This window comes from Schistocerca gregaria, chromosome 4 (genome assembly GCF_023897955.1).
Source record: "Schistocerca gregaria isolate iqSchGreg1 chromosome 4, iqSchGreg1.2, whole genome shotgun sequence".
Classification (NCBI taxonomy): domain Eukaryota; kingdom Metazoa; phylum Arthropoda; class Insecta; order Orthoptera; family Acrididae; genus Schistocerca; species Schistocerca gregaria.
This window is the reverse complement of record NC_064923.1, coordinates 341,304,899-341,325,975: the sequence shown is the minus strand read 5'-3', so window position 1 is coordinate 341,325,975 and position 21,077 is coordinate 341,304,899. Positions and strand designations below refer to the sequence as shown.

The window sequence follows — 21,077 nt, the reverse complement described above, 5'->3', positions numbered from 1 at the left end:
CCATCCTTTTTTGAAGATTGAGGTATCTAATTTTGAGCTCTCATTCTGTTCTAAGTAAAGAACATGTTTCTTACACACTTTTTCTGTCTTTATCTATTACTGGAGACGTAATTTTATATTTTGATCTTTTCTAACTCGTCCTACGCCACTCATTAAACATGCTTAATGGGCAGTTGTAAAGTCATTCAACAATAAGGTACGATTGTGTACAGTCGGGATGGAGCAGTCAATAAACAGTGTTCCGTAAAGTCAGTCGCTTGTATGCGGATGTTTTAGATGTATTATCATAAGTGTGTTTTCGTAAGAATGGTTTAAGCTGCTGTAGGTTTCCGACCGATTCTGTAGTGACAAAGGGAGTTCTTATCACAAGCTCATCATAATAACGTATACTTATAAAGATTGTGTTGTAACTGACTTGTAGCCTCGATAGCGTCGTTCCGATTATATGAGACTATTATAAGCACCTGTCAAATCATGCACTGGAGGAGGAAAGAAAATGTCGATCCACTCAAATAAGATTACAGTAATCTTATATGCTGTGTTTACAAATAAAACGAAATGAAAGTACAAATTCACTGACGCATGCTTAGAGAACACAAAATGTAATAAAATGCTTTATGAAACTTTTATTAGAAACTGTACGTGGTTTGCACATCTATAGCTACGTGTATCGGACAAAACATACATCTCACAAAAAATATTCCGGTTGTGGCACTAGCACGACAGACAGTTTGACATAACGAAATAATTGTCTTACAGGTTTTTGGCAAAAAATAATTTCCTTAATTTGAATTTGTAACATAGAAACTAATAAGAGTCTTAAGGTTTTACCTACAACTTCCTTTGATGCTGCATAATGTAATGAGGTGAAGGTACAGTGCTATATGCTTGTCGAGGAGGAGATTTCTATTCTCTCTAAACATGAAAGGCTTTACAAATTAAGTCTTAAAAGAATAACCTACAGGCGCCTGAGGCTTTCGTTGCACATAACTGTAGATATGATTTTGCCAAAACTTCTGATGTACTTAATGTACGGCTCTTTTTTTCTTAAAGTGTCTTTCGTACCGTTCTGTCAACGACTTGCTACAAGACATTCCGTAATCCATGAAACATAAAAATACAGTTTATTGCATGCCATGTAATACTGCACCGCCACCAATTCTTTTTTCTTCCTGCCAACCATTTACAGTAGACTTTTATGGATGTACGTAGAATTTCATTCAATCTTGGGCGAATACTGAAAAAATATGCAATTGATGCAAACGACAGTCCTGAGAAACACTCACAACTGTGATTGGGGAGTTCAGCGAAGTGTCTGATAAATATAAAAATTTACTCCTGTCATCTAAAAAGCTTCAGGTAACACTTCACTTTCGTCACAATACCCACAAGTCAACACTCTGCCTATCCGTCGCACCTACGCTCCAGCATTTTCGTCCACCTAGGGAAACTGAAGTTTCCCCACTGATCGTTACGGATACGACTTCTTCATCGTCGTATTTAGCGTGTGAACGTGGTTTCTTCCTGTCGCTGCTCTTCTTCCTGCGGTAGTGTGAAACCGCTTCTGCAGTCAGCTTATGACGACCACCTCCAGATGCGGGGTACCTCCCAGTCCTAGCAGGAAACCATCAGCATCAGAAGCAGAACGGCGTGCCCCGGAAGCAGAGACACCGCTGGTGCCCCTCCGTCGTTGCTTGAGTCTGTAACACAACACAGTGTTTTCATGATACCCCAGACCTTAACTGTAATGTGTAAGGGCATATGTATACTCGTATGTATAATTTAAGGGGCTTTCAACAAGTAGCATAGCCTTATGTTGAGACTGTGCTAACAGAATTGCGATGGGACAATATAAAAAAATGCAGATAGCTGAACTTAGTAATTCAATCATTATATTCCTGGGACAGTATATTCTGACCAGGGATTGCCCAAAGCTCAAGCTTAGGTTCACCGTTCACCTCATTTACGGAGTGAGTGAAAAAGAGCTTTACAACTTGGGAACGACATAGAAAAAAAAATCAGGGTTGATTCACGTAGTGCATCAGTACCTCATTCCGCCACCAGGAGCGCCAGAGGAAAGCACAGTTAAAAACGGCTACTTTCACTGGTGCGCAGTAGATTAGATTAGATTAGTACTTGTTCCATAGATCATGAATACGACACTTCATAATGATGTGGGACGTGTCAGCTTAATAAAAGTTGTCTATACAATATATTACATTACACAAAATATTACATGACACTTAATATTTTTAATTTTTTTTTGGTGGGGGTTGGGGAAGTTACTCACTAACTATATCCAGAAATTCATCTAATGATTAGAAGGAGTTGCCATTAAGATACTTTTAATTTCCTTTTAAATGCTATATGGCTATCTGTCAGACTTTTGATGCTATTAGTTAAGTGACCAAAGACTTTTGTGGCAGCATAATTTAGCCCCTTCTAAGCTAAAGTTAGATTTAACCTTGAGTAGTGAAGATCATCCTTTCTCCTAGTGCTGTGGCCATGTACACTGCTATTACTTGTGAATTCGTTCGGATTGTTAATAACAAATTTCATAAGTGAATACATATATTGGGAGACTACAGTGAAGATATCCATCTCGTTAAATAAGAGTCTGCAGGATGATCTTGGATGAGCTCCAGCAATTATTCTGATTACACGCTTTTGTGCAATGAACACTCTCTTACTCAATGATGAGTTACCTCAGAATATGATGCCATACGAAAGCAGAGAATGAAAGTAGGCGTGGTAAGCTAATTTACTGAGATGTATATCGCCAAAATTGGCAATGACGCTAATGGCATAAGTAGCTGAACTCAAAGGTTTCAGCAAATCCTCAGTGTGTTTTTTTTTTCCAATTCAACCCATTATCAATGCATACACCTAGAAATTTTGAATATTGTACCTTTGCTACCGATTTCTGAACGAAGTCTATATTTATTAATGGTGTCAATTTACTGTATGGAACTGTACTTACTGTATTTTGTCAAAGTTTGATGAGAGCCCATTTGCAGAGAACCACTTAATGATTTTCTGAAAAACATCGTTTACAATTTCACCAGTTCATTCTTGTCTGCTGGGTGTGATAGCTATACTTGTATCATCGGCAAAAAATACCAGCTTTGCATCTTCGTGAATATAGAATGGCAAATCATTAACATATAACATATTAACAGCAGAGGACCCAAGACCAAACCTTGCGGTACCCCATTCTTGATTCTTCCCCAGTTTGAGAAATCACCATTTTTTTGCATATTATGTGAACTGCTTATTTCAACTTTCTGCACACTTCCAGTTAGATATAATTTTAACCATTTGAGCACTGTCCCATTCACACCACATCACTTGAGCTTATCTAGAAGTATTCCATTCTCGCTGTGTGTTTTAGTTTCATGACAAGAACTCTGCAACAACTGTTCGGCGTAAATTTCGCAGCAAATATACTGCTGAATCCCCAGGCAGGCCTACAATTTACTCTTGGCCTAAGAACTTTGTTCAGACGACTTATTCACTTCGACACGAGTAATCACAAGGTCATCCGCGTGCTTACGATTATGTCGAACAAGTTAGGGAGAGCTTAGTTTGCAGTCCACAAAAATCAACGCGACATACGTCTCGCGAGACTGGCATTCCACAAAAGACTGTTTCGCGAGTACTACGTAGACGTTTACACTTGAAACAATACAGATTCACATTAGCACAGGACGTTAGTGATGCAGATACTGTTGCTCGTGGAGAAATCGGTGCGAAAAATGTTGGATCAGATAGAAAACGAGGAGACATTCCTGAACACAGTAATCTTCAGCGATGAGTCAACATTTCATATCAGTGGCATAGTGAACACCTATCAGTGGCATTGGGAACACCCACAAGTGCAAAATATGGGCAGCGAATATTGACAAGCCATCCTGGAAAATGTTCATGACAGCCCCGAAGTTAATGTGTTTTGTGCCGCTAGCAAACTGAAAATGTACTTCCCTTTCTTCTACATAGAGAAAACTGTCACTGGGATTGTGTATCTAGATATTCTTGATAACTTACTAATTTCACAGACCGATCAAGATTACCGAGATGCGATGCTGCACCACCTCATTTCCATAAGGAAGTTCAAGGTGTCCTAGATAATCGCTTCCCAGGTCGGTGGATTGGTCACCTCGTTCCCCAGACTTGATACCACTAGATTTTTTCCTCTGCGGGTTCATTAAAGTGTGTATGCCCGTCCGTACCAAACAATTTAGCCGACCTGAAAAATCGAATATATGCTGACGTTGCTCAAGTTATGGCAGATTTTCTGCGGCAAGTGTGGGAAGAAATTGCTTTACCGATTGGATGTCTGCCGCATCACAAATGGTAGTTTCATCGAACCAAAATAACACTTGACAGTTCTATGTGAAACTTGAGGTTGTTTACTACAAAATAAAACATCTACCGATTCTGTAAGTTATCTCAATAAACTTCTATATCACTCCAAAATTGTAAGGTCCTTTTTGACTCTGTACATGAACGATCTTCCTTATAACATACAACAAGGAGAATTAGTTCTTTTTGCAGAAGACACTAGCGTTGTTATCAGTCCAAGATCACGTACAGAGATGTAAACAAAATTCTTAAAAGTATCTTTAACTGGTTTTCTCTTTTTCTCTGAATAGCGGCAACCTCAATTTTAAAAAAGTCGAAAGATATTCAGGAGTGCGCATCTAGGGGTACTACATCAATGAGAAACACATGGCGAGGAGATAACAAATAGGTAGGAAACTTCGGAATTCTTAACTGGCCGTATTGACGAGAATTTAAAATGCAAAAAGCACAAAATGACTTATGTCAGCCACATTTTCAGTTAGAAAATTTGGGAAGAGGCAAATCAGTCAGTTGACATAGTTTGCGTACTTTCATTAAGTACCACATATGGAGCAAAGTTGTGGGGAAACTCATGTTTAATAAAGAAAGTCTTCATTGCGCAAAAAGGTGTTGTAACAATACTATGCCGTGCTCACCAACGATCATCTTGTAGAAATCTGTTTATGGAGTTGGGCGTTCTGACTACTTGTTCACAGTATATTCAGTCCTCATGAAATTTGTTGTAAAAAATCCACTACAGGCCAAAATAAACAATTATGTACATAGTTACAATACCAGAAGGACAAATGACAGTCATTAATCCACATCAGAGTTCTCTGTAGCACAAAAATGTGGTGCACAATGCTGCAACAAACATTTTTGACCACTTACCCAGCGATATAAAATGTCTGACAGACAGCAAAGTAAATTTTGTAAATAACATGAGAAAGTTTCTCCTTGTCAGAACCTATTCTGTCGTAGAATTTCATTATTGTAATGTGTAAATGGTGGTGGGTAGGAATCTTTAACTTACATCTGGATACCCTTTTTTTTTTTAAAAAAAAAAAAAAAGGAAAACAAGACTAACGTTCAGAATGTAACGATGTGTACAAATTGATTTGCGATGTGAATGTAATATGACTCCTTCCACACAATTGCTATTTACCGTGCCAAATCATCCATGGAACATGAAACGAAATAACTAACTAGCTAACTAACTCGTGATATGCACGGTACGGCAGTGTGAGTTTGCTTAACGTGCCAGCAACAACGTGTGTATGTGCCAGACCAGAATCACTAACTTTTATCTCACATTAGAAACTGGAATACATGGTATTATTGTTCAACAATTTTCATTTCATATTTAATTCTGAACCACCTTTGTACATTCTAGGCTTTCATCAGACAAATTAAGACTATACTAACTGTCCACACAACATCAGAAAAAATTGCTATGTGTGCAAAAATTGTTATTTCCAAAATGATGAGACCATTTTACGACCGTATATACGAAAGATGCAAATTTGTGTGGTAAGGTTTGTTTCGCAATACCTTCTTTGTGTCTATTTCAATGTAATTAGCAACATACTTAATGACAGATTTTAAGTTTGTGTATAGTTGACAAACCTGAATCAATAAAATTATAGCTTATGTAGTACAAATTATTTACATTAGTCTGTGAATGGGTTAGGGATTAATACTCATACATGTTAAGAGTTTAAAATGTTCATAATTACAGAATATTTCTTAGTTTGTACTCATCTAAAACTGAGGCTCTGCAATTTGTGTTCTTCGAATATATAGTTGTAAAATAGTCACAGATCTTTTAAAAAAATCTTTATACAGTTAGAGGCTGTCTTCGACGCTATGTAGACTGTCTGACCAATTTTTAATTGTCCTATTATGGTCAAGAAACCGGTTCACAGTTAAATATAAAATAAATATTATGGAAGAATTGTACTTTGAATTTCAGTTTTTGATCATAAAGTATGTTAATAAAAATTCAGCTGAAAACAGGAAAAATTAAACTTTTATTGATAAACAATACCTAAAGCCGCATCATCAGGTGCAACAACTGTAAAAAGTCATAGGGGTACCAGTCACTCCTAGTCAAAATATATCACATCAAAAAACGTTTTCCATCACCCGGGTTTCCAGAACTCCAGAAGATAGACGTTGACTGTCGATATTGTCCCTTTGACTGTTCAAAGATGTCACTAAACCCGCCCAGAGATGTAAACAACCATGCATGAGCAGCGCCTATTAGACAGAAGGTATCTGACAGCCGATCAGTTCCAATCATTCCACCAAGAAGGAAGTACACAGCTCGTGTTGTCTGTAGTACAGCCATGCCTAGACAGTCAATACCGCGGGTCGATCGCGTCCGCATTGTTACTTTGTGCCAGGAAGGGCTCTCAACAAGGGAAGTGTCCAGGCGTCTCGGAGTTAACCAAAGCGATGTTGTTCGGACATGGAGCAGATACAGACAGACAGATACTGTCGATGACATGCGTCGCTCAGGCCACCCAAGGGCTACTATTGCAGTGGATGGCCGCTACCTATGGATTGTGGCTCGGAGTAATCCTGACAGAAACGCCAGCATGTTGAATAATGCTATTCTGCAGCCACAGGACGTCGTGTTACGACTCAAACTTTGCTGAATAGGCTGCATGATACGCAACTTAACTCTCGACGTCCATGGCGAGGTCAATCTTGCAAACACGACACCTTGCAGTGTGGTACGTATGTTCCCAACAACATGCCGAATGGACCGCTCTGGATTGGCATCACGTTCTCTTCACCGATGAGTGTCGCATACGCCTTCAACCAGACAATTGTCGGAGGCGTGTTTGGACGCAACCAGGTAAGGCTAAACGCCTTAGAGACACTGTCTAGCGAGCGCTATAAGGTGGAAGTTCCCTGCTGTTTTGTAGCATTTGTGGGGCCGACGTACGCCGCTGGTGGTCAAGGAAGGCGCCGTAACGGTTTACGATACATGTATGCCATCCTCCGACCGATATTGCAACCATATCGGCAGCATATTGGCGAGGCATTCGTCTTCATGAACGACAATTCGTGTCACCATCCTGCATATCCTGTGAATGACTTCCTTCAGGGTAACGACATCGCTCGACTGGAGTGGCCAGCGTGCTCTCCAGACAAGAACCCTGTCTAATGAGCCTGGAATAGGTTGAAAAGGGTTGTTTATGGACGACGTGACCTACCAACCATTCTGAGGAATCACGTCGAACTGCCATTGAGGAGTGGGCCAATCTGGACCGATGAACTTGTGGACAGTATTCCACGACGAATACAGGCGTACATCAACGCAAGAGGACGTGCTACTGATAGTAGAGGGTGTGTACAACAATCTGGACCACCACCTCCAAAGGTCTCGCTGTATGGTGGTACAACATGTAGAGTGTGGCTTTCATGAGCAATAAAAAGACGGAAATGATGTTGATCTCTATTCCTATTTTGTTTATAGTTTCCGGAACTCTCAGAAAATAGGTGATGCAAACCTTTTTTACATGTGTGTGTATTATTTACTGAATATTGTCTGTTCGGCAATGAATTTCTGACAATATTCACTGAATAATATGCCTTGACAAGGAACGATGGGTTTACCTATGAGCTAAGGCTGTCGCACCTTATGATGCGGCTTCAGACCGTGGAACTGGTGGTTTATCAGTTAAACAACAAGAATTTTATCAGTTGTCAGTGGAATTCTTGCAAGTGACGATGGGATTTTCGATGAATTATATGTAATGACTTATTATTCTCTTTAATCAAAATTGTAATGTGTTTAACTCGCAAGTAAGTTAAATAAAGTCTGAGGCCTATTATAATTTTCAGTTATTATCCTCGTGGAGGAAACCTTTTTAATGGATAAGGAGGGTTCTTATATTTTAACCAAGCTTTTAAGATATTTAGTATAGAACGTGATTGAAGGACGGCGAATGTTATAATTTTAAACTGCCATCCCACTGGATGAAACCATTTTAGTGTGTTAAGTAGAAGAACGTCAGGCATTTATTTAGCATAAGTTTCAATATACCAGGTGTCAGAGTCGGCCGAGGAAACAAAGAGCCAACATGGCGTGTTTAGCTTTCTGCAGGCTTTTTCTGAATATTCCACGAGGAGAGGCCCACACTGCTCAGTACCTCAGCCAGAACACCCCTTGGAAGAACAAGGGCACCATTTGTCTCGAAATACTGCCATCTATTTCTCCTTATTCCGTCATGACCGTTACGAGAAACAAGTTATTTCTTCCGTTGCTGCGTATTACCTCCGCTAGCTCAAGACACTGACACCCTATTAAATCAAAAATAAGAAACAGAAGGGAATTTGGCAGTTACAAAGGGTAAGGGATGCTCTATGTAGCCCCACTCTGACAAAGGGGAGACGAAAGCAGTGGAAAATGTCACGTCCCCGCTACCGCTCTATACATGGGTCGAGCTCAGTAAGCACGTGCGCTCTATTCCAACTGTGACCTTCTCTACTTGCCGGTGAGCAACTGCTTTCGCGTTCATTTTCCTAACACATCATAGATTCATTCAATCTGGACAGCAGAAAATAGCCCACAATTTCTAGTACAAGCGGCTGCTCTCTAGCCAAACCTTCGTCCTTTTTTAAGTTTTCGATTTTTTATGAAATTAATTAAAAATGCGTGGAAGCTACAAAATAAGGATAAAATTTTTTTTCTTATAACTACGGTGGCCTCAGTTTTCATGTCGGTAACTTTCGTACCACTAATCGATACCTCACAACCGACTTCTACAGTCTTTTCGTTACCAGAAAGACGCTTTACAGTCACCTGTCTTTTATGGAACACCAACTTAATCGTTTCAAATAAATGAATTTTCACATAGTAACTGAACCAATGTAAGACTTTTCCCTAAGTTCTACTTTTATTACTCTTAGGTACTAGGTGATTTAGACGTAGCGGTTGATAATGGAAGCAACACCAGAAAAATCACGACTAGTTCATAGGATCAGTCACCCTTAAAAAAAACAGTTGACAGTGTCAAATGGTGCAGGATGTTTGAAATTCTGAGAAGAGTATGGGTAAGCTATAGGGAAAAACGGGTCATATACAGTATGTACAAGAACCAAGGTGGAATAATAATACTGGAAGATAAAGAACAAAGTGCTAGGATTAAGAAGGTCGTAAGACAAATGTGTTGTCTTTAGCCAAATCCGTTCAATCTATACATCTACGTGATTACTCTGCTATACACTATTAAGTGCCAGGCAGAGGGTTCATGAACCACCTTCATCCTGTCTCTTTACCGTTCCACTCTAGAACGGTGCACGAGAAACACTAGCATTTAAATTTTTCTGTACGAGCCCCGATTTATTTTATCCTGATGATCATTTCTCCCTATGTAGGTGGGTGCCAACAGAAAGTGACTGAAACTTCATGAGAATTCCCGTCGCAACGAAATACGCAATTGTTTTAATGATTGTCACTCCAATTCACGTATCATGTCTATGACACTACCTCTGCTATTTCGCGATAAAACAAAACGAGCATCCCTTCTTTGAAACTTTTCAACATCATTCGTCAGTCCCAGCTGATGCGGATCCCACACAGCACAACAATACTCCAGAATAGGGCGGACAAGCGTGGTGTAAGATGTCTCTTTAGTTGTGTTCTGCCAATGAATCGCAGTCTTTGATTTTTCTCTACCCACAAAATTATTTATGTGGTCGTTCCAGTTTAGGTTATTTGTAATTCTAATCGCTAACTATTTAGTTGAACTTACAGCCTTTAGATTTGTGTAACTTATCGCTTAATCGAAATTTAGCGGATTACTTCTAGTACCCATGTGAATAACTTCACACTTTTCTTTATTCAGGGTCAATTGCCACTTTTCGCACCACACAGATATCGTATCTAAATCATTTCACAATTCACTCTGGTCATCTGATGACTTAACAAGACGGTAAATGACAGCATCATCTGCAAATAATCTAAGAGGTCTACTCATATTGTCTCCTATGGCGTTAATCTAGATCAGGAACAATAGAGGGCCTCTGACACTTCCTTGGGGAACGCCGGATAATACTTCTATTTTACTTGATGACTTTCCGTCTGTTACTACGAACTGTGACCTTTTTGACACGAAATCACGAATCCAGTCACAGAACAGAGCCAATATTCCATAGGCACACAGCTTTGTTAGAAGATGCTTGTGAGGAACGGTGTAGAAAGCCTTCTGGAAATCTAAAGATATGGAATCAATTTGACATCCGCTGTCGATAGCGCCCATTACTTCACGAGTACAGAGAGTTAATTGTGTTTCGCAGGAACGATGTTTCCTGAATACGTCCTGACTATGTTTCAATAAATCGTTTTCTTCGAGGTACTTCATAATGCTCGAATACAGTATATGTTCCAAAACCCTACTGCAAATCGACGTTAGTGATATGGGACTGTAATTCCTATTTCCCTTTTTGGGTATTGGTGTGACTTGAGCAATTTTCCCGGTATTTAGGTGCACATCTTTCTGGGTATGAGTGGTTATATATAATTGCTAAATACGGAGCTATTTTATCAGCATACTCTGAGAGGAACCTGACTGGCATACAATCTGGACCAGAGGCCTTGCCTTGGTTAAGTGATTTAAGCTGCTTTGCGACACCGAGGATATCTACTTCTATGTTTCTCATCTTGGCAGTTGTTCTTGATTTGAATTCAGGTGTATTTATGTCTTCTTCTTTGGAGAAGGAGTTTCGGAAAACCATGTTTAATAACTCTGCTTTATTGCCACTGTCATCAATGACTTCACCGTTGTCATCGTGCAGTGAAGGTATTGATTGCATCTTGCTACTGGTGTGCTTTATGTATGAACAGAATTTCTTTTGGTTTACTGCCAGATTCAGAGACATAGTCTCGTTTTGGAAATTATTAAAAGCATCTCTGACTGAAGCACGCGCTATATTTCGAACTTCCGCAAAACTTTACCAATCTTGGGGATTTTGCGCTCTTTTAAATTTGGCATGCTTTTTCCGTTGCGTCTGCAACAGAGATCTGACCCGTTTTGTGTACCATTGGAGAAATGTAACACCATTTATGTGGTATATATCTCTAAATTACCGTCGATACAGTCTCTTTCCACCTCTTTTCTACCCTTACGTGATCAGATCGGAAGGAGTGGAGACTATACATCGAAGAAGCAATGGTCGAAATAAAAATCAGGCTTATGAGAGGAATTCAGATTCAATGTGGAAGAATATCAATGACAGGATTAGCTGATGACATTGCTGTCTTCAGTAAAAGAGAAGAACGATTAGAGGAGCTGTTGAACAGAATTAACCATCTAATGGTTACAGAATATGGACTGGGAGTAAACCGAAGATAAGCGAAAGTAATGCGAAGTAGTAGAAGTGCGAACAGGAATAAACTTGACATCAGTATTGGTGATCATGAAGTAGATTAATTTGCTGCCAAGACAGCAAAATAACCCATGACGGAAGAAACAAAGAGAATATAAAACGGAGACTAGAACTGCCAATAAGGAAATTCCTGCCGAAGACAAGTCTAGTAGTATTAAACATAGTCCTCAATCTGAAGAAGGAACTTGTGAGAGTGTACGTTTGGAACACAGCGTTTAACAGTAGTAAAACATGGACTATGGGAAAATCGGTTCAGAAGAGAATGGAAGTATCTGAGATGTGATTGTACTACAGAAGAATGTTGAAAATTAGTTCTAATGGTAAGGTAAGGTTTGAGGAGGGTTTTCGTAGAACTGGCGATTATATGGAAAACACTGATAATAAGAAGGTAGCGATGTAGGACGTCTATTAAGACATCGGGGAATGACTTATATGGTACAAGAGGCAGCTGTACAGGATAAAAGAAAGGAAGAAAGAGATCGGAATACATCCAGCACATAATTGAGGGCGTAGGGTGGAAGTGCTACTTGGAGATGAAGAGGTTGGCACAGGAGACGATTTCGTGGCGGGCTGCATCAAACCAGTCAGAAGACAAAATATTGGGAGACGCGAGAGGCGTTTGTTATAATAGTCGTGAATTCGTTCGCGTGGGTAAACGTCGGAGAAAATCAAGATGACATAGCCAATGAATTTGATTGATACGTCACTAGACTGTCAGCACCATAAAAGGCGATTTGAGATAGGAGTGGAATATCGCAAATAGCGCGATTTCACGTCTCCGTAGATGATTTCAGAAAAAAAGAAACCTTCAGCGGCCATACTTACAAAAGTACGATAGAATAACGGGGAATAGAAAGTTCCGTCTTCCGGAAACGAGTCCAGAGTCTTACCACCAAGTGAATTTTTTCAACGCACGCACTTATGGTATTTCCAAAATTTATTGTAGCCACTAGTGTGCTAAATACAGCATATAACTATGAATATATTCTGTCCACTTTTTTTATTTTTTTCAGGTTACTCCACCCGGCCCTTCAGAAATTGTTTCTCGCCTATGTGATCGATGATCCAGCGTTCTTCAGTCTGGCCTGCCGTCACTGAGTCTTTGCATGCGACCTTTAGGAGGCTTCTCCCGTCTTATGTAACGCACTCGCTGCTGTCACGTCGTGTGATTGATGGCCTCATTAAAGAGATTTATCGCAGATTCTCTTCTATATTGTTCACGTTAGTTGAAGCTATATTTTAGTCGAATCATATTGCTTGTGTTCCACTGGGCCCTTTTTCCTAGTACACAACGTCTGGCAGAAATGAAACATGACTCCTCGTGGTACTAAAAAAAAGAAAGGTCACAATCCAATGTCGAAATAGACTCTTGCATTAATACGCAGGATAATGTAGCCTCCTAGTCTATCAGTCTGAGTTATTTTATGGTCAGTTGAACTTATTTCCAGGAGAGAAAGGTGCCGCACCTTCAAGGACAAGGTAATTTTATTGACAAGTGAGGTGACAGATAGTTAACATTGCAGGACTAAATGATAACAAGTCCAGACCAAATCAAACATACGTGTCAAGTAAAGCACGTCCAAACAGTCCAATCAACACACGTTGTATACCCCTTCCTTTCCCCCACCCCTCCTCCCTAATGGCGGCAGCGCTGACGTGCATGGCTCTGAGCACTACGGGACTTAACTGCTGAGGTCATCAGTCCCCTAGAACTTAGAACTACTTAAATCTAACTAACCTAAGGACATCACACACATCCATGCCCGAGACAGGATTCGAACCTAGCGGCCGCACGGTTCCAGACTGTAGCGCTTAGAACTGCTCGGCCATCCTGGCCGGCGCCGACGTGTATTCTCTCATACAAGCTATAATAGAGATGTAGAGTGGCATTTTGTCCAAAGCGATTTAAGCCTTTTGTTGCACTTCTGCAATGGTTCTAGAAGCCCCTGCAAAACGAGTAAATTCACTTTTGATGGTGTCCCGTATGTATTCAGTTGCTGAGAGATCTGGTGATCTTACAGGCCAGGGCCTTTGTTGCACAATACGAAGAACACGTTTCGTCGAAGCAGAAATATGTAGATGTTCATAGTCCTGCCGGAGAAGCACATCACCTGCCTGTCGAAGGAATGGCAGTAGGATGGAGAAAACAGCCTTTGAAAAGGTAGTGTGCACTGGTTGCTTTACCTTGCACCGAATGTGACGGCGATTTATGACTGGAGGCTCCCAGTACCATGAAGCCTGCGATGGGACCTGTGTGTTGTGGGCGAATTCACTTTGAAATAGGCAGCCCACCAAATATACACCACATCCGATCACGTCCATCATTCGTATAAGACAGAACCTGCACTTGTTACCGAAGACAACACAGCGCAATTCTACCCCTCAGTCAGCTCTTTCACGACACCGGAGTAGCCATACTTCTCGTTGTTGTGCTGTCAGTGGCAGCCTGCCCAGGGATCGATGTGGTTTTAATTCTGCTGCAAGCAGGTGGCTCCCAATGGTCTCTGATGAAACGGCCAATACAACATGGGCACGGATTTCGTCGCTGGATGATGTTCGGTTGGCCACCGCTGCTATCACACGCAATGCACCGATCTCGACATGGATCTGGACTATGCAGACGTCCAGAGCCACAGAGAGATTCTTCCCAACGTGTGCAGCAATCCGTCAACACCTCTGTATAGCTTCCTGCAGGCCTACAATGCGATCTCGCTCAAATGGCTGGAGCTGTTCAGCAGGTAGTACGTACTCGTCTGTGGCGCATGGTTGCACTCCAGAATTAAAATTGCAATCACTGTTCTTCTTTTAACACAGCATAGTTGGTGCCTGCCGGGTCTAAACTGCACGTTAACAGACAAGCCTCCTGAAGCCATCTGATTTACGAGGACCATGAAAGAAGAATCTCTAACATCACAACCGCTCGAATGCACATATGTTACGCAGGTGCCGCTGAACACAGTCCCTGAGGGTGTTGAATTTCTCCCCGCAGTATGCAGGGCGATTTTTTTCACCGTGTACGAACTCTAGGGATTGATCGATAGGAGGATACGGAAAAAAGGTCGAATGAACTTATTTCCGGAAAGGAATTTTTCCACGCTAGATACCATTTTATTTTCATCAGGATACTCCACCCGGCCCTTCAGAAATTGTTTCTCGCCTACGTGATCGATGATCCAGCTTTCTTAACTCTGTTAACTTCACTATGTGCATACATTGTTACAGAGACTGTGGTTTAATACGCTCTGTACCATGTAGCCACAGTCATAGTATGTGTTGAAAATGGTTTCCATGTGCCTCAATGCTGGCGGCTGTGACCGAGCGGATCTAGGCGCTTCGGTCTGGAACTGTGCGACAGCTACGGTCGCAGGATCGAATCCTGCCTAGATCATGGATGTGTGTGATGTCCTTAGGTTAGTTAGGTTTAAGTAGTTCTAAGTTCTAGGGGACTGATGACCTGAGATGTTAAGTACCATAGTGCTCAAAGCCATTTGAATTTTTTGTGCCTCAACCCGTGCGTGTAAGCGCCGTAGTATGTTCTGTCTCACACGTTCACATCGGCCATTTTGCAACCAAACATTGTCAAAGGCAGTGCCTCCACACCTGGAATTGGCTCTGCGTACACTATACTTTTGAGATGGCCCCGTAATCAGAAATCGCACAGGTTGCGATCCGGTAAACGACCAGGCCATGCAACTGAACCTCCTCGTCCGATCCATTAACCAGGGAAGACACCACTGAGATGTGTTCAGTCGTTAACGGCGAAGTGAGCTGGAGTATCATCATGTAGCAGCCACATAACCCTCCGAATCATCAATGGCACTTTTCCCAGCAGGTGAGGGAAAGTCACCCGCAAGGAAATCCGGTAGTTCCGGCCTGTTAGGTGATGTGAGAGGAAGATTGATTGTAAGTACGGTCGCCAGTTATCGCGGCCCACGCATTCCAGCTGCACCGATGCTGATGATTGTCTGTCACCATACCATGGAGGTCCTGCATAATATACCACGGATGACGGTTATGAAAGCTGAAGATACCAATCTGCACGTAAAGGTGGCCTCATCTGTGATGGGTGACACAAATCCAGCAATCGTGGTTGCCTGGTGAAGAAATCAATGACAAAACTGCTCCCATTGTGGAAAGTATGTCGCTAGTAAGCCCTGCATACGCTGTAAGTGATAAGGGTAGTAACAATTGTCATTGAGAATGTTCCACACGGTCGTCTGGCTTATCCTCATTTGGCTGGCCAACTGCCTGGTAGCCGGACGCAATGGTCTAGCGGTTCTAGGCGCGCAGTCGGGAACCGCGCGACTTCTATGGTCGCAGGTTCGAATCCTGCCTCGGGCATGGATTTGTGTGATGTCCTTAGGTTAGTTAGGTTTAAGTAGTTCTAAGTTCTAGGGGACTGATGACCACAGTAGTTAAGTCCCATAGTGCTCAGAGCCATTTGAACCATTTGAACTGCCTGGTACTGACAGGGCAGTCGCCTTCCACTGTGTTAATCACTTTTTCTCCAAGTCTGGTTTTTGAACAATTCAGGTACGTCGTTCATCATTTCCTGCTTCCTGAAATAACACTGTCTCAGACAAACGGCGAAACACTTTTGCAGATATTGAATACTGCGTACTGTAACCGTGGCTGCGTGGAACAGCGCGTATTAAACCACTGTCTCTGTAACGAAGTATGATTGAATAAATGCTCCTTAGCGTAGAATCCGTACATTTCCTCACATTAGATCGTTTTGGTTCCGTATCCTCTCATCGTTCAATCCCTATCGTTTCTACATGGTGGAAAAAATCACCCTGTATATACACTGAGGTGACAAAAATATGGGACACCTCCTAGTATCGTGTCGGACCTCATTTTAGCCCTAACAGTGCAGCAGTTCGACGTGACATGAACTCAACAAGTCCTTTGCAGAACTACTGAGCGGGACTGCTTCTATAGCCATCCATAACTGCGAAAATGTTGCCCGTGCAGGATTTTTTGCACGAACTGACCTCTAGGTTATGTTCTGTAAATCTTCGATGGGATTCATGTCGGGCGATGTGAGTCCCCTAATCATTGGTTCGAATTGTACAGAATAATCCAAAATTCAATCGCGTTAAGTTGTGGGCCAGTGACATGACACATTGTCACTATAAAAATTACACTGTTTTTGGGAATACGAAGTCCATGAATGGCTAGACATGATCTCCAGGTAACCGAACACAGGCATTTTCATAAGCAACGAGAGCTTCATGGGAACCAGAGGACCCTATCCTTTTCATGTAAACACAGCCTACACCTTTACGGAGCCACCAACAGCTAACACGGTGCCTTGTTGATAACTTGGCACCATGGCTCACTGGGGTCGGTGCCAACCTAGAACCCTGTCATCAGCTCTTACCACGTGAAATCGGCACTCATGTGACCAGGCTACGGTTTTCAAGTCGTCTAGGCCCCAACCGGAATGGTAACGATCCAGAGACGAACGTTAGACATATCGTGTTGTTAGCGAAAGGCGCCCGCATTGGTCGTCTGCTGCCGTAGCCCATTAACGCCGTATTTCACCACACTGTCCTAATAGATGAGTTCGTCGTACGTCGATATCTGCGTTTGTTTCATGCTGTGTTAGCACTGACAACACTACGGGAACGTCGCTGTTCTCGGTCGTTAAGTGAAGGCCGTCGGCAACTACGTTGTCCGTGGTGAGAGGTAATGCCTGAAATTTTGTGTTTACGGCACACTATTGACATTGTCGATCTCGGAATACATAGTTCTCTATCGATTTCCTAGATGGAATGTCCCATGCGCATAGCTCCATCTACCATTCAACGTTCAAAGTCTGAATTCCCGTAGCGCGGCCATTATTACGTCGAAAAACATATCAAATGAATCACCCAAGTATAAATGACAGCTCCGCCATTGCACTGCCACTTTATACACTCCTGGAAATGGAAAAAAGATCACATTGACACCGGTGTGTCAGACCCACCATACTTGCTCCGGACACTGCGAGAGGGCACAAGCAATGATCACACGCACGGCACAGCGGACACACCAGGAACCGCGGTGTTGGCCGTCGAATGGCGCTAGCTGCGCAGCATTTGTGCACCGCCGCCGTCAGTGTCAGCCAGTTTGCCGTGGCATACGGAGCTCCATCGCAGTCTTTAACACTGGTAACATGCCGCGACAGCGTGGACGTGAACCGTATGTGCAGTTGACGGACTTTGAGCGAGGGCGTATAGTGGGCATGCGGGAGGCCGGGTGGACGTACCGCCGAATTGCTCAACACGTCGGGCGTGAGGTCTCCACAGTACATGGATGTTGTCGCCAGTGGTCGGCGGAAGGTGCACGTGCCCGTCGACCTGGGGCCGGACCGCAGCGACGCACGGATGCACGCCAAGACCGTAGGATCCTACGCAGAGCCGTAGGGGACCGCACCGCCACTTCCCAGCAAATTAGGGACACTGTTGCTCTTGGGGTATCGGCGAGGACCATTCGCAACCGTCTCCATGAAGCTGGGCTACGGTCCCGCACACCGTAAGGCCGTCTTCCGCTCACGCCCCAACATCGTGCAGCCCGCCTCCAGTGGTGTCGCTACAGGCGTGAATGGAGGGACGAATGGAGACGTGTCGTCTTCAGCGATGAGAGTCGCTTCTGCCTTGGTGCCAATGATGGTCGTATGCGTGTTTGGCGCCGTGCAGGTGAGCGCCACAATCAGGACTGCATACGACCGAGGCACACAGGGCCAACACCCGGCAACATGGTGTGGGGAGCGATCTCCTACACTAGCCGTACACCTCTGGTGATCGTCGAGGGGCACTGAATAGTGCACGGTACATCCAATCCGTCATCGAATCCATCGTTCTACCATTCCTAGACCGACACATGAACTTGCTGTTCCAACAGGACAATGCACGTCCGCATGTATCCCGTGCCACCCAATGTGCTCTAGAAGGTGTAAGTCAACTACCCTGGCCAGCAAGATCTCCGGATCTGTCCCCCATTCAGCATGTTTGGGACTGGATGAAGCGTCGTCTCACGCGGTCTGCACGTCCAGCACGAACGCTGGTCTAACTGAGGCGCCAGGTGGAAATGGCATGGCAAGCTGTTCCACAGGACTACATCCAGCATCTCTACGATCGTCTCCATGGGATAATAGCAGCCAGCATTGCTGTGAAAGGTGGATATACACTGTACTAGTGCCGACATTGTGCATGCTCTGTTGCCTGTGACTATGTGCCTGTGGTTCTGTCAGTGTGATCATGTGATGTATCTGACCCCAGGAATGTGTCAATAAAGTTTCCCCTTCCTGGGACAATGAATTCACGGTGTTCTTATTTCAATTTCCAGGAGTGTACCTTGTGTACGCGATACTATCGCCATCTGCATATGTGCATGTCGCCATCGCATGACTTTAGTCAGAAAGCAACAGCCTCAAGGACTGTGCTGAGCGCTATTTACAGTGCCTCAAAAACTACCGACAAGCTCTAGGGACGGGTTCGTTACACCAAAACAAGAAAGAAAATCACTAGTAAACAACCGCTGTAGAAGGCATGCCATGAGAGTTATGAGCACTTGTTCGTCGTCTATACTGTGAAACAGATCTCTTTTACTCTTGTTTTCCATGTCTTGGGAGGAGGTAGTATTAACGAATACAAGAAAAAGCTTTCTAGTAAACATGGGCTCTAAAATGCATACATTAAGAGCTATGAACACTTGTTCAGTAGAAGAAATGTGTTTCGCACTAGCAAAGATGAACTGCTCATATCTCTTAAGGTATGTATTTGAGACTGCATGTTTACTGGACACGTTTATCTTGGTTTTGGTGTGTGCTAGCTGTTCTCAAAATATGGAAAGGAAAGTTGTACAATAGAAGAAGTCTTTTGCACAGTATCGAAGATGAACAAGCGCTCGTAGCTCTGAAAGTATGCATTTTAGAGCCCATATTTACTGAACTTTTTTTCTCGTTTTGATGTAAGGAACATGTCTCTTAACCTTGTCTGTTTTTTTCGGGAGGGGGGGGATTGGGAGGGGACGCCCCATGCATTTGTCCTTGACCTTCTAACTGGTTTGATGTGACATGTCACGAATTATTTTCCCATATTACCCTCTGCATATCAAATAAGCATTTGCAGCTAACGTCCTCCGGTATTTGTTGGATGTAAGCTTCTACTACAGCTTTTACCCTCTACGACTTCTTTACGTGCCGCGCAAGTTATTAGTTCCCTAAAACACGTCCTTTCATGCTGTACGTTTCTCTTGTCACTGTTTTATACATGTTCGTTTCTTCCCAGATTTTCCCAAATTCCTATAATATCAGCCCACATAATTTTCAGTATATAAGGGGCAGTAAAAACAAAACGAGAGAGATGAAGAGAAGTGAGTATACTGTTTATTATTTCAAAGGTAATGGTCGTAACTGTTAATACATTTATCCCATCGTGAGACAGGACGGTCAGCGTCTTCATAGAAAAATGTATGCGATTGCTTACAGACTCTACCCAGGCGTGCACCGCTACGCCCGGAACAAATCGATGGGCACTAATGTCTGCAGGGCTCAAAAATATGGCAATTGCGTGGAGAGAATCCGGGACTGTACGGAGGACGTGTAAGGGTCTCCCAGCAAAACGTCTGCACCGTGTTCGAAACTACAATGGCAACATGCGGGCCATGCGATTTTCTGAAGTCTTCTGGAAATGTTTATTAACTTCTCTGCTTACTACTTTTGCTAGAGCGTAGCATTAAAATTATTTTCCTCAAATTGGAAACGGCAAATGGAGTTTCGAACACTTCGGTAGCGCAAGGAGAATACTTCATAAAGTCACGACTGTTTTTTTTTTTTTAGAATCTTAAAAGTGATTTTGTTTTTTTGTTATCTTTCTGTTACAGTGTACTGAACATTTCGAAGTTTTTCTTCATTCGCTTCCTGTTATTAAGAAATCGAAGTAGTGAGTGTCCAGTATTGCTGCAACTAGTGAATCATCTTTTCCATTTTTGATGTATAGCTTCAGAATTGTATTTCAGCAATCAGCGCATGTGTCATACGTTTATCTGTCGAACTGCATGAAAAATGATACTAATTTGCTGTACATTTTGTTAGAGAAAATCTGTCTTCGACATCCCTTGTAGAGAATTATTATTTGTATAGCTACTACCTTCTCCCGAGTAATTGCTCAGCAAACCACTATCGAAATTTGCTTCTTCTATTACTGATATCGTCACCACTGCATTCTACAGATCAACCTCTTCACTTCATTATTTTTCGTGCTTTTTCCTTGACTATACGCTCTGTTGATTTCAAAAATTATTCGTAACAACCAAGTAACATTCCGCATCAAGATACTGTTGTACGT

General features: G+C 42.5%; 1 protein-coding gene across 1 annotated transcript in view; it reads right to left on the bottom strand.

The window, feature by feature from the left end:
* Positions 1–603: 603 nt before the first annotated feature.
* LOC126266663 (lachesin-like) overlaps positions 604–21,077 on the bottom strand; it is a 502,722-nt gene continuing 482,248 nt past the window's right edge. Inside the window, exon 9 of the mRNA XM_049971079.1 lies at positions 604–1,700. Coding sequence (XP_049827036.1) covers positions 1,615–1,700 — 86 coding nt within the window. The 3' untranslated portion in view covers positions 604–1,614. The remainder of the gene's footprint in view (positions 1,701–21,077) is intronic.